General features: G+C 41.0%; 1 protein-coding gene across 1 annotated transcript in view; it reads left to right on the forward strand.

The window, feature by feature from the left end:
- Positions 1–12551, forward strand: part of CC2D2B (coiled-coil and C2 domain containing 2B) — a 96904-nt gene that overhangs the window by 33292 nt on the left and 51061 nt on the right. Inside the window, 5 exon segments of the mRNA XM_034776860.1 lie at positions 364–541; positions 2277–2427; positions 8552–8699; positions 9032–9170; positions 11878–12081. Coding sequence (XP_034632751.1) covers positions 364–541; positions 2277–2427; positions 8552–8699; positions 9032–9170; positions 11878–12081 — 820 coding nt within the window.

The raw sequence follows: 12551 nt of genomic DNA on the forward strand, positions 1-12551 counted from the left end.
TTTAAAAAAGTAAATCTTATATTAAAATAAAATTTAACATATTAATGCCATCATCCTTCAAGGAATTATGCACATGCTTAATCTTATGCAATGTGAAGTCAATGGGACTGCTCACAGTGTGTAAAGTTGAGCAGAGGCATGGGTCTTTTTATAAATGTAGGCTAAATATCTCTTTATTATGTACTCAGTATTAATCTTTGATCGCAAACATGCATGATTTGTATTCCCTTTAAATTAACCAATTTGCTAAGCTTTTGTGTTTTTGTGATGCTACGGTAACTGTTGCACTTAGTCACCAGTTTGTTACTCTGAGTTTGATTATCTAGAATTAATTAAATCTGTATTCTATTTGGTAATTTATAGGTATGAACAGAAGAGAAGAGCCAAAGTTCAGAGGCAACAGTATTTTATTAAAATATTTTACAATGAAAAACAAGTCTCTTGCACTTCAGTAGCTCCCCTACAGCTGGATTTTAGAGTAATGTTTCAGCAAATTTTTAGTATTCAGTTATTAAATTGGCCTGAATCTCTTCGATTGGAGGTATAGTAATGTAATTACTTTTGTACTTCATTTCTGTGCAATGTTTTAGGTCTGATCCCCAACTTGCATTAAAATCCACGGGAAGACTCATATTGATGGGTAGCTATAAGTCAGTTAGCCTGATACCAGTCCTAGGCAAAATAATGGCAAAGCTGATAGCAGGATTCAGTCACTAAAGAATTAAAGGATGGGAATATAATTAATGTCAGTCATAGTTTTATGGGAAATAGGTCTTGACAAACAAACCTAATATTTTTTTATGAGATTGCAACTTTGATTGATTAAAAGTAGCAGTGTAGATGTATAATGCTTTGCAAAAGTCTGAGAGCATTCCGCAATATCAATAAGGCTCATGTTAAATAGATTCAGAACTGGCTAACTGACAGATTTCAGAAAGGGCTAATATGGTTCTTGGTGATATAAACAGAGGAGTAGTGAGTAGGAGGAACGAGATGATGTTACCTCTGTATACTGCATTAGTGAGACTTATCCTGGAATATTGCATCCAGTTCTGGTGTCTACTTTTTTGAAAGAATGTTGAAAAATTGGAAACGGTTCAGAAAAGAGCCACAAAAATGATTTTAGGGCTGGAAAAAATGCCTTACAGAGAGATTCTTGAAGAGCTTATGTCTAAGTACCTTCACAGGGAGAAAATACTGTATACTGAAGAACTCTAATCTAAGCTGAGAAAGGCATGACAAGAACCAATAGCTGGAAGCTGAAGCCAAATGGAAATTCAAAATAGATATAAGCCACACATTTTTAACAGATATTGATTAACCACTGGAACAAATTATCAAGGGAATTGGGAGATATTCCATGTCTTGATGTCTTCATATCAAGACTGGATGCCTTTCTGGAGCATATGCTTTAGTCAAACACAAGTTATTGGATCAATGCAGAGGTAGCTATATGAAATCATATGGCATGTGATATACAGGAGAGGGGACTAAATGATCTAATGGTCCTTTCTGGCATTAAAAATCCATGACTGTAATGGAAATTGGATTGGCCCCTTAATGTTTGTGTTTTCTGTCATGTTATAGTTTATCTTTATAAAATTAGCATACAAAATACTGAACCAAATTTTCAAAAACAGCTGTACAAGTTACAATTGCAGAATATATGCAGTGGTGAGCTGGAGCCGGTTCCCACCGGTTCGCAGGAACTGGATGTTAAATTTAGAAGCCCTTTTAGAACCGGTTGTCCCGGGGGGAGAGGGAGGGGCACAACCCCCTCGTGGGGTGAAGAGGAGGGAACCGTTGTTAATATTTTGGCAGTTCATCACTCAATATATGTATGCCTATACAAACAGGCTATTGTTTGACAGGCACATTGGCTCAGTGGTTAGGATGCTAGGGATTTGTGAGATTCAGGTTCAGTTCGCTCTATTGCCATAGACTTACTGTGTGACTTTAGGCACGAGACAGTCTCTCTGTGCCTGAGTTCTTACAAATGGGTATAATAGTACCTCATGGGATGTTAAGAGAATTTTTTTTAAAGACTGAGGTGCTCAGATACTATGGAAATTAGGACCATATAAGTAGTTAAGAAAGATTGTGCAAACAGAACCACTTTTCCATTACAAGTACATATTCTGTCTGTCTAAAATTATATTAATCCTCCTTTTGGGGGTTTCTTCCCCCTCCCCCAGCTTCTTTCAGAATCTCTTTGCTGGAATTTGTTCTTTTTTGACACATCATCTTAACTACAGCACAAATTGTTTTATTTTTAGATTTGTGAATCATCTAAAAGGACAAATATGTTGGCCAAAATATATTTACCTATTCCTGACAATACTGTACTGCAAAGCAAAGGTGTATTGGAACAGGCGGAATTTAGCTGTGACCAGCAAGTTAAACCCACAAATGGAGAAGTGGGAAGCAGTAAGTTACTTATATGTGAAAAAGATTTGAGCGTGGCTTAGTGGTTTGTTGGCAGAATAGTGCACTGCGAGACCGAGTCTTAAATCTAAATTCTTTGTCTGATGCTTGAAGAAGAGTTGATAGTCTCCTCGGGGAGTAGTGTTTGGCCTCCTTCCTCCTGACCTCTTACACCAAACCTGTGGTAGTATTTAGTATCTTTCAGAGCTATGTCAGAGTGAAAGCACTTTGCATTACTCTAACACTGAGACCTTCCTTTGAAATGCCCTTCCTGTAGCTCACTCTGTGATGACACAGACACTTGGTAGTTCCTCCTCATTGGCAAAATGATGACCATTCACCATCCAGGATTTTCCTGCTGTTCGGAGCTTCCTTCTCTGCTTATCCAGTTCGATTAATACCTCACTGAGAGAAACACATAAGAAGTTTGACTTCTTTGAGTAGTGTCTCTATGATTGCTTCACTTCAGGTGGACATGCATCTCTCGAGTCCTTGATCAGAGATTTTCTGTTAGCAGCATCTGTTCAACCTGCACATGCATTCTATGAATCCTTGTGCCATTCACCGAGGTGAAATAGGGCTGCCCGGTGAACCATTCTAAGTTCCTAATCAACCATCTCAGCCTGAGGCGGAGCTTTAGTATGTCTGTCTTGAGCATGCCTCGTCTATCTCATTCAGTTTCTTATGGTTGGTTGTTCAGGATTAGCTTAGTGTAGTTAATTGTTAGTAGATAGTTTATAGTTAGTTAGTTAGATATAAGTAGTGAGAAGATTTATTTGTTTCCTTTCCCTCCCTTTGGAGAGTCTTATTCTCCTGATATGGCCCCAGTCCTCAGCTAGATCCACAGTCTTGGAAGCCTCAACCTCTCGGCTCAGTACCATAGAGGCAAAAGACTCCTCCTGTACTAGCGGGGCTGGAAAGTCCTGGAGAAACACATCTCTGATAGGGTCCTGGTACCGTCTACGAGGGACAAGGTGGTCATGAATAATCCCTCCAGACAGTTACCTTCTGGCACAGCCCCACCATCAGTACCTACCCACTCAGCACCCTTGGTACCAGGCAAACCACAGTGTCGGTATATTCTCAGTCAGTGGTACCGCCTTCTTCGGCTACCAAGTTGGTATCAAGCCCCTACTTAGTACCACAAGAATTAAGGACTTGTTTGTGACGGATGAACCAGAGTTCCCATTGCTCATGTGTACCAAATGCCTCTGGGTACTGAGACACTGATCTCCAGATTACCATTGTTTTCTGGTTCCACGGGACTCTCAACCCTTTTTCATTGGTGTCTCCCAGTTAGAGGATACTGAGGAGGATGAAGATGACTTCCAGTTAGTCTTTTCTATTTCTGTACATGGTGCTTCTACATATCCCAGAGCTGCTTATCAGTAGCGATTCACTAGATCACCAGCATTATTACATAGGGAGGCTGGAGTTGGACAGTCCTCTGCCCCATTCAAAACTGAGTGATTGGCATGTATTGGCCAGAGAGGGGGTGCTTGCGAGAGTCGGGTACGAACTCTATTATATTATGGTATTGGGGTGAGGATCTTCAGACCGACCCTGATCCACAAGGGCCTGAAGAGGCAGTAAAACAACTGAGGCTGAGGCAGCCACGGAAACAACAGGCAAGATTTTAAGTGTTTTATTGTGTAGAGGCAGAGGCCGAAAGAGAGCCACAGGCAAAGGCAGTAGCACAACAAAACCAGTGTCAGAGGCAGAGGCAAAGGAGAGCCAGAGGCAGAGGTGTACTGAAAGGGCTCTTGAATGCTCTATGGGTAAGAGAGACCTGGGAGAAAAGACCCTGACTGACAGGGGCAAGGAAAAGAATATGCCCTGACTGAAGCGGGGGCAGAAAAGGACTGAGGGAAGAACCACTGCCCCAATCCTGTCTGAGAGGGGAGGTGTATGATGGGCTGGACTAGGTCCTGAGGCCCCCTGCTGGAGGCCTCATAGCCCTGCCTCACCCCGCCCCAGAAAAGAACAGAGAAGTCCTCCTGGCAGCCTAGAGTGAATGCAGAGGAAGTAGCCAACCAGAGGGGCTGCTGGAGCAACCAATCAGGGGCCAGAAGTGCCATGTAAAAGGAAGCAGCAGAGGCAGAGCAGTCAGTTGTTGCCTGGAGCTTGAAGAGGGACGACTGGGTGCCTGACTGGCTGGAAGAGCAGCTGGACTGGGGACAGGTCAATGCAAGGAGGCTGAGCCCAGGGGACTGAGTCCAGAACCTAGCCAGACCAGGTGAGGGTACCATGAGGGGCCCTGCTGGTCTGGTTGAAGACTGAGCCCAGGCGAGGGCTGCCAAAAGGACACCAACCTAGGGTACCAAGATGGGCCCTTGTTGGGCTGTTAAAGAAGGCAGTGCCTCCGGGAAGGAAGCCTTGGTGCTATCTCCCTATACCAGGGCCGTGAGCAAGAACTATAGACTATATACCCTGGAAGGGGCGATAGTGGTCTGCTGAGTCACTGAAGACCGGCCAAAAGAACCATCGGCCAGGGGTGGGGGCACTCGCGAGAGGCAGGTGCCACCCCATCGTAAGAACAGGAAGAAGCAGGCTCACATCTGACCAGAAGGGGGTTCCCGCAAGAGGAGGGTGCCGCCCCATTCAAAACAGAGTGATTGCAGGCATATATCGGCCAGAAAGGGGCACTCGCAAGAGGCAGGTGCTAATGCCATTACAGCCTCATAGAGGTTATAACATCAAGCTATACCATCCACTTTATGTCCCTCCCTCCCTTTCACGCCTTTCCCTGTCCCTCTTCAGGGACCTCTCTCACAAGCTTTTATTGAAACAAGAAGTGGACTCTCTCCTTCAGCGAGGAGCAATAGAGCTAGTCTCACCTCCTCACAAAGGGAAAGGGTGTTACTCAAAGTATTTCCTTGTGCCAAAGGAGGATGGAGAACAATTTTGGATCTAAAACTACTAAACAAATTTTTAAAGCCTCCAAAGTTCAAGATGGTGACTCTGGCAACTATAATTCCTTCACTAGAGGAAGTAAATTTTGTTTTTGACCCTTGACCTACAGGATGCCTATTTTGATATAGTGTTACACCCATCACACATTAAATACCTATGTTTTACTATAGGCCAGAATCATTTTCAATAGTGAATTCTTCCATCCAGCTTTTCTTTGGCCCCAAGGGTATTTTCAAAGGTCCTGGCAATAGTGGCTGCTTACCTCTGATGAAAAGCAATTCTAGTCTTCGTGTACCTCAATGATTAGCTACTCAAAACCAGTCCTACAAGGCAGTGCTGTCTTCACGCAGACAGCTCTTTTTCCATGGTGGTTCATCCATGCAGCCCTATATAGCATCAGTGTGTGGCATGAGGATGCATAAGACGCACGCATGGGCCAATGAACAATGCTAACAGAAAATCTCTGATCAAGGACTCAAGAGGTGCGTGGGCACCTGAAGTGGAGAACCCATGGGGGGACACATCTTGAAGAACCACAGTTACTACACAAAATGAGTAACCTCTTCGTACAAGGTTGCATCTGGACATCATTTGCCTCTCTAGGGAAAGAGAGAAAATAAGATCCATCTCAACTGTGTCTTTCTTACGTAGGCTTTAAGTATATTTTGGTTTTTCTGTTCACAGAGAGAGAAACGTCCACTATTTCAGTGCAGTGAAGCAGCAGCTGAAGTGATTTCTGGAGCTGTGACAGGAAAAAATAGCCTGCTCAATTTTTCTAATTGAGGAGGGAAACTCACCTGTGAAGCCAGAGGCTCTCCTTGAAGCAGCAGCAAAATGAGGCAGCTTCTGAGGTGGTCTCTGGAGCAGGAAAAGAAAAACCTAGCACTCCCATCTCACATATGGGGAAGAGACAGTTCCGGAACTAGCTTCAGTCTCTGAGAGCTTATCTACACGGATACTTAGTTCATGGAAAACCAGGAGATGAATCTAGAGCTCACTAGCTTGCCACACCCTAACTGATAGTGTGGACCTGCTACCAGGCACTAAAAGTTCCATAATCGCTTTGATATACTGATGTTTGCAGTACATCAGAGTGTCCTACAAAACTTTTGGTGCACAAGTAGCAGGGTCCACACAGACAGTTAGTGTGCTGCAAGCTAGTGGGCGGTAGAGTCACATTTTAGTTTGCTGCATGCTAAATTTCTGTGTAAACAAGCCCTGAGGAAGAGGTGCCTCAAGACTTCCACAGAGTGAGGATCTCAATGAGCCTTCTTCATGCTATTTTCTCTGGCATATAGTATCTGAGTGGACCAGTGAGTGCTTCCTGTTTTGCTAAATTTTGCCAGTAGATTTTAACCTCTCCTCTAAGAAGTTTCCTACAAAGCCTTTTTAAGGATTGCTGGGAGTTTTACTGTGTTTCTGAAGAGTTATTTGAAATCTGTAAGTCAGTGTGTGACACAGAGGCCCAATGGTGGTTCAGTAACCTGTGAGCAACTCTTGTAAGGCTTGACAAACTCACTACACCTAACACATTGCTGCCACAGTATTTATCTGTACAGAGCATCTTGTAAGATATTGACTGACAGCCAGTGGCACATTAGTCATTAATATAATTATGAATGTGTGTGTGTGTGTATATATATATATATATGTATGTATATGTATATATATATATGAGTACTTACCGATATTATGCTTTAAAATCTGTAACCAAACAAAGGGAAAAACAGGTTTTCTTCCAGACAGGAATGAGGATAGTTATTTCCTTGTCTCTAATGTAATGAGCATTGTGGAGCTGAATATAATGGGAGTTGCATTTGTATGTCAACAGGAAAAGGCAGGGGGATGGCAGGATGTGAAATCAGTATGGGAAGACACCAGATACTAGAGCCATGGGCCAGGGTGGTGGTGGGGAGAGGGTTGTCTTGTCTTTGGGGTCAAAACAGTGAGTTGGGGGGCGGGGAGGAATATAAAGAAAAGCAAAAGGGACATTTTTGATTTATTTCACTGAAGAACACTCCTGGTGGAGGTGAGTAATTAATGAAAAATTTGGATCTTGATTTGACTGAAAATCAGCAAACTCTGCAAAAGGACTTTGAGGGTGAGAAAACTATTTTAGCCAAAGGATTGTAGCTTGCTAAAGTTAGGTTTAGTCTCTTAGAAATGTGTTATACTTTTGTTTCAGTTGTAACCATATCTGTTTCTACTACCCTTACTCAGTATCACTTGAATATCTATCTTTGTTAATAGCTTCTCTTTGTTTTATCATAAGTAGATCTCAGTGCTGTAATATTAAGTAAAGTGTGAATTCTTGGTTGAATCAAATAAGTTGGTGTGTATACTGTCTCTTTGGAGATAGTGGACTTGTTAATTACTGAGAGTGCCTAATGACTGGTGCTGGATATCACAGGGGAATGCTCTTAAAGGGGCTCATGGACTTGTGTGCTGCAAGTGTTAACTTCAAAGCAAAGAAGGGACTGGCAGAGTCCTGAGAAGTTTGACTGGGATGGCTAACAGACTGGGGTGACAGGAATCTGTGACTCAGTTTAGCACCAACAAATCTCTCTCTTGCTGAGGCAGGGGGTGGTAACAAGGTAAACCACAGTCCTGGGCACACCGAGAAAGTATAACACAATGGTTCTGCCATTTTCATATCAAGTTTTTGTGACTGGCCTAGTGAGCCAGTGGTTCTGAGGAAGGAGATATCCTCTAATTCAGAATCTGGATGCCAAGTCCAAGAACCAATAAAGAAGGTCTCAAAAGGATTGGGAATAGACATGTTTTTTCAGAATTCCCTCCCAGTCAATTCCTTACTCCAGCAGATCACAAACTGCCTATTGATGCCTCTCGGAAATTTTTGCTAGATCTGCTAAGGAACTGTACATATTCCCAAAGATCTGGGGTTTGAATGGCTCTCCTCCTTTAGGCCCCAGATCAAGAAAGCATCCTGATTCAGGAAAGCTCTTAAGTACGTGCTTATATCCTAAAGAAGTCTTGGGATGTGGGTGTGAAAGACTAGTCACTGGGGTGTGGAAGATGTATAAATTAAGATGGGTAGACCTTTAACAACAAATGGCAGGGTTGAAGGATCAGTGTACTTGGGTTCATTTTTCTGAAGATATCAGCTTTCAAAAGCTGGGGGAAAACTGAACGAGAGAGAACTTTAAATTTAATTATACTGATTTATTTTCTTCCAACAACTTTTAATTTACAGATGTACCTTTTCTTCTGGATGAAAATGAAACTGAAAAGGTGTGTCTTTTGACATCAGGAAAACTAATGTATTCCTTATCCTGGGCGGTCGATGAGGAAGGAATTCCGTTAGCCCCTGTATCTCAGAAAATAATCTCTGCTTGTTACAGGTAATAATAAATCTTATATTTCTATAAGATTGTCACAGGTTTCACTAAATAGCATCTCATGTTTAATACTATGGGAAAAGTTATGCTAAATTATCATTTGCTTTATGGCAAGGTGTTCTGTATAATGCTAATTTACTGTAGACCACAGTTAACCTATTTTCTACAGATTTCTTGGGTGTTTCCATCTTTATTTTTCTTGTAGTCATGACTTAGAATAAGACTGAACCTGATGATGTCTGTGAGAATTGGAAATGTTTGCTAAACCATTCTGTATAAAGTATATAGGAGCTAATGTATGACAAAATAAGTGAAAGTCTTGCATTTCTTTTTAGTGTGCCAAGAAACATAAATGCAGAAATAGCTACTGGACTCTTGTGGTTCACTGACAGACAGAAGCTTACTGAATGGGCCAAAGAAGTCAAGATTGATCCTAATGACCCTGAGTATTCAGATTTGATAGAATTCATTATGGTAATGTTTAGCAGAGTTCAGTATTAGGAATTTGTAATAATAATTTATAATTGATTCTAGAAGAAACTATGTATTGAGTCTAACATGACAGGAGTTAGGGAATTTCTAGATATTGACTACTAAAGCATTTTTTACAGGAGATCTTTGGCTCCAAGGTTATAAATAATATGGGCCTGAACTGTGAGACTACTTCTGTTCAAGATTTCTGGAGATGCCAAAAGAAGTAGGAGCAAAGCTAAATAATTTATGTATATACTTGGAGCAACAAGATGAAAGTGTTGCTCCCTAATTATAAGTGTGCCTATTTTTATTTTAGATTCTACTTGAATCAGATAGTTACCCTGTCAAGGCTGCTTCCCCACTCTGAATTTTAGGGTACAAATGCGGGGGCCTGCATGAAACTTCTAAGCTTAACTACCAGCTTAGGTCTGGTCCGCTGCCACCATTCCCAAGTAAATTCCCTTCCCTAGGAAGCCTTGAGAAACCTTTCACCAATTCCCTGGTGAATACAGATCCAAACCTCTTGGATCTTAAGACAAGGAGAAATTAACCATCCCCCTCCTTTCTCCCACCAACTCCCGGTGAATACAGTTCCAACCCCCCTGGGATCTTAAAACAAGAAGAAATTAACCATCCCCCCTCCTTCCTTTCACCAACTCCTGGTGAATACAGATCCAACCCCCTTGGATCTAAAAACAAGGAAAAATCAATCAGGTTCTTAAAAAGAAGGCTTTTAATTAAAGAAAAAGGTAAAAATCATCTCTGTAAAATCAGTATGGAAAATAACTTTACAGGGTAATCAAACTTAAAGAGCTCAGAGGACCTCCCTCTATCCTCAGGTTCAAAGTATAGCAAACAAAGATAAACACTCTAGTAAAAGGTACATTTACAAGTTGAGAAAACAAAGTAAAACTAACACGCCTTGCCTGGCTATTTACTTACAAGTTTGAAATAGGAGAGACTTGTTTAGAAAGATGTGGAGAACCTGGATTGATGTCTGGTCCCTCTCAGTCCCAAGAGCGAACAACAACCAAAACAAAGAGCACAAACAAAAGCCTTTCCCCCCCACCCCCAGATTTGAAAGTATCTTGTCCCCTTATTGGTCCTTTGGGTCAGGTGTCAGCCAGGTTACCCGAGCTTCTTAACCCTTTACAGGTAAAAGGATTTTGGAGTCTCTGGCCAGGAGGGATTTTATGGCACTGTACACAGGAGAGCTGTTACCCTTCCCTTTATAGTTATGACATACCCCCTCTCCTATTCTACCTCTCATATCCTTTTCCCTTTCCCTAACTTTGGTCACTTGCTCTGAACTCTTTCTGGTCATTCTTCCTTCTGGTGTCATACTCCACTATGACTCTTACCCCATTGTTTAGATGAACCATAGCAGACTTAGATCATCAATCTATGGATTCTATGAAAACAAATGATGGTGAAGCTCGGGAGAGCAAATGAATAAAACAATTTGCAGCCATCTTGTGTGATGAATTTTATTCTTTGTTTCTGTTTCAAGTCTTGTCATTTCAGTACATCATTTAGAGATAGGAAGCACAAAATCTGTGGGAAGGATCAGGGGTGAGGAAAACACACTGATGGGGAGCCTCATAGGGTTTTCCCTACTTCATTCACTCTGTGGATCTCAGGGATTCAGAAGGAAGTTAACTTTATGCATGGAAACAGGAGCCATCCTACCAGAGACACAGTGCTGTCAGTTAGGTGATCCTATAGCTGCTCAGTAGTAGCTGCAGAGATTAACCAGGTGGTGGTCAAATGTGGTGCAATGGTAATAATTGAAAATTTCTGGGGCTCTGTGGACTTATTCGAGAGTCCATGTAATGACTTCTGATCACTGCCTGAACAGCTGACTTCACTATGCAATTTGGGGAATTTTTCAAAAGCGAGAAGAGGCTTCACTGCTACAAAATCTAGTTTAATTTTCATTTTGAAGTTTTTGAAAGACTAAGGGTTGTCTCCTTTGATCCCTTTGTAGATACTGAGTAAGCTGCTTCAAAGGTAGTAGTTTTAGACTCTGTTTCTCTTTGTAATATTTTACACCTGGATCACCTGGATCAATCTGTCTTCAGCTGTCATTAAGACTGCGCCAATCACAACACGTCCACCATTCTTCTCTCATTCTTGCCTTTCTTCTCCACATTCGTCTGAAATGTTTAACAATGTCATCTTCCCATCTTCTTGGAGGCCAACCAGGTTGTCTTTTTTGTTCTCGCGGGTACCACTCAGTAATGATTGTGGTCCACCTATTGTCCGTGAACCGTGCTATTTTAAGAAACATCTTCATTAGAATTTCCTAGGCCAATGGATGTATACAGAGATAGTACGGATTAGTCAGTCATTTAATTTCTGTGACATAGAAAAATACTAGGTGGATTTTTAAAAAAAAAGAACAAATAAAAATGCCATACAAACTCAAATGTCTGTTTCTCCTTAAAGTTAATACCAATAGAAAAAATGTGGGCCTTTGTTCACATAATAAAATCTATGTTGAAGAGAAGCCCCAAATAATAGCAATGGTATTGCAGGTCATATTGAGATGTATTGTTAGAAGTATGGGACGTTTACTTAGAACCTGTTGGTTCTTTGCTTGGCTCAAGCCAGTAGTTTCACTTTATAAAAACAAATAGCAAAATTTATTAATCATCACCCAAAAAGTTTTAAGATATTTGAACCTTGCTTTTACTTTCTCTAACAGTATGCAAGATCCAAGGAACAAACTGTGTCAAAATATTTTCGTCTTGAACAGCTGCAAGAAGAATTTAACTTTGTTACTGAAGAAGAGATTAAAAAGTGTAAACGTTTCCAGCTGTTGCAGCTTAGGAATTCAGAGCAATTAGATTTCTGCCATTTTCGGCAAATACCACTGTATGATAGAGAGATACCAGATGCAGTCATTCAGGTATTTGTTTCATGTTATATATGACAATCTGAGTTTAATATTAATCTTTCATTTTTCACAGTAGTTGAATTCAACTTTCCTCTTCCTATTTGATTTCTATATGCAGCAAGGACATGTGTAATCTTTTACAGTATCATGATATAATGCTTAAGAGCCAGATTCCAATGTCCTTATTCATGTTGACTAGCACTTCATTACTCAAGTAGTCCTTGTTGAGTTCAATGATGTAAAGTGCTAGTCAGAGTAACATGATCCTGAAATTTTAACACAATAAATTGGACAACATTGCTTTCAGTATCTAGGAAATAATTGCTTTTTGTGACCTTAACCCAAGCATAGATTCTTCTAGTGCTGCTAAGAAAAAATTAGGGCAAACATAGACAGTTCTTGGGATCCTGTTATATTAGCTATTTCTGAATGCTCCTGATGACATTTTTTTAAATAAAAATATTCAGGGATGTCTTTTGCTT

Source organism: Trachemys scripta, chromosome 7 (assembly GCF_013100865.1).
Source record: "Trachemys scripta elegans isolate TJP31775 chromosome 7, CAS_Tse_1.0, whole genome shotgun sequence".
Classification (NCBI taxonomy): domain Eukaryota; kingdom Metazoa; phylum Chordata; order Testudines; family Emydidae; genus Trachemys; species Trachemys scripta.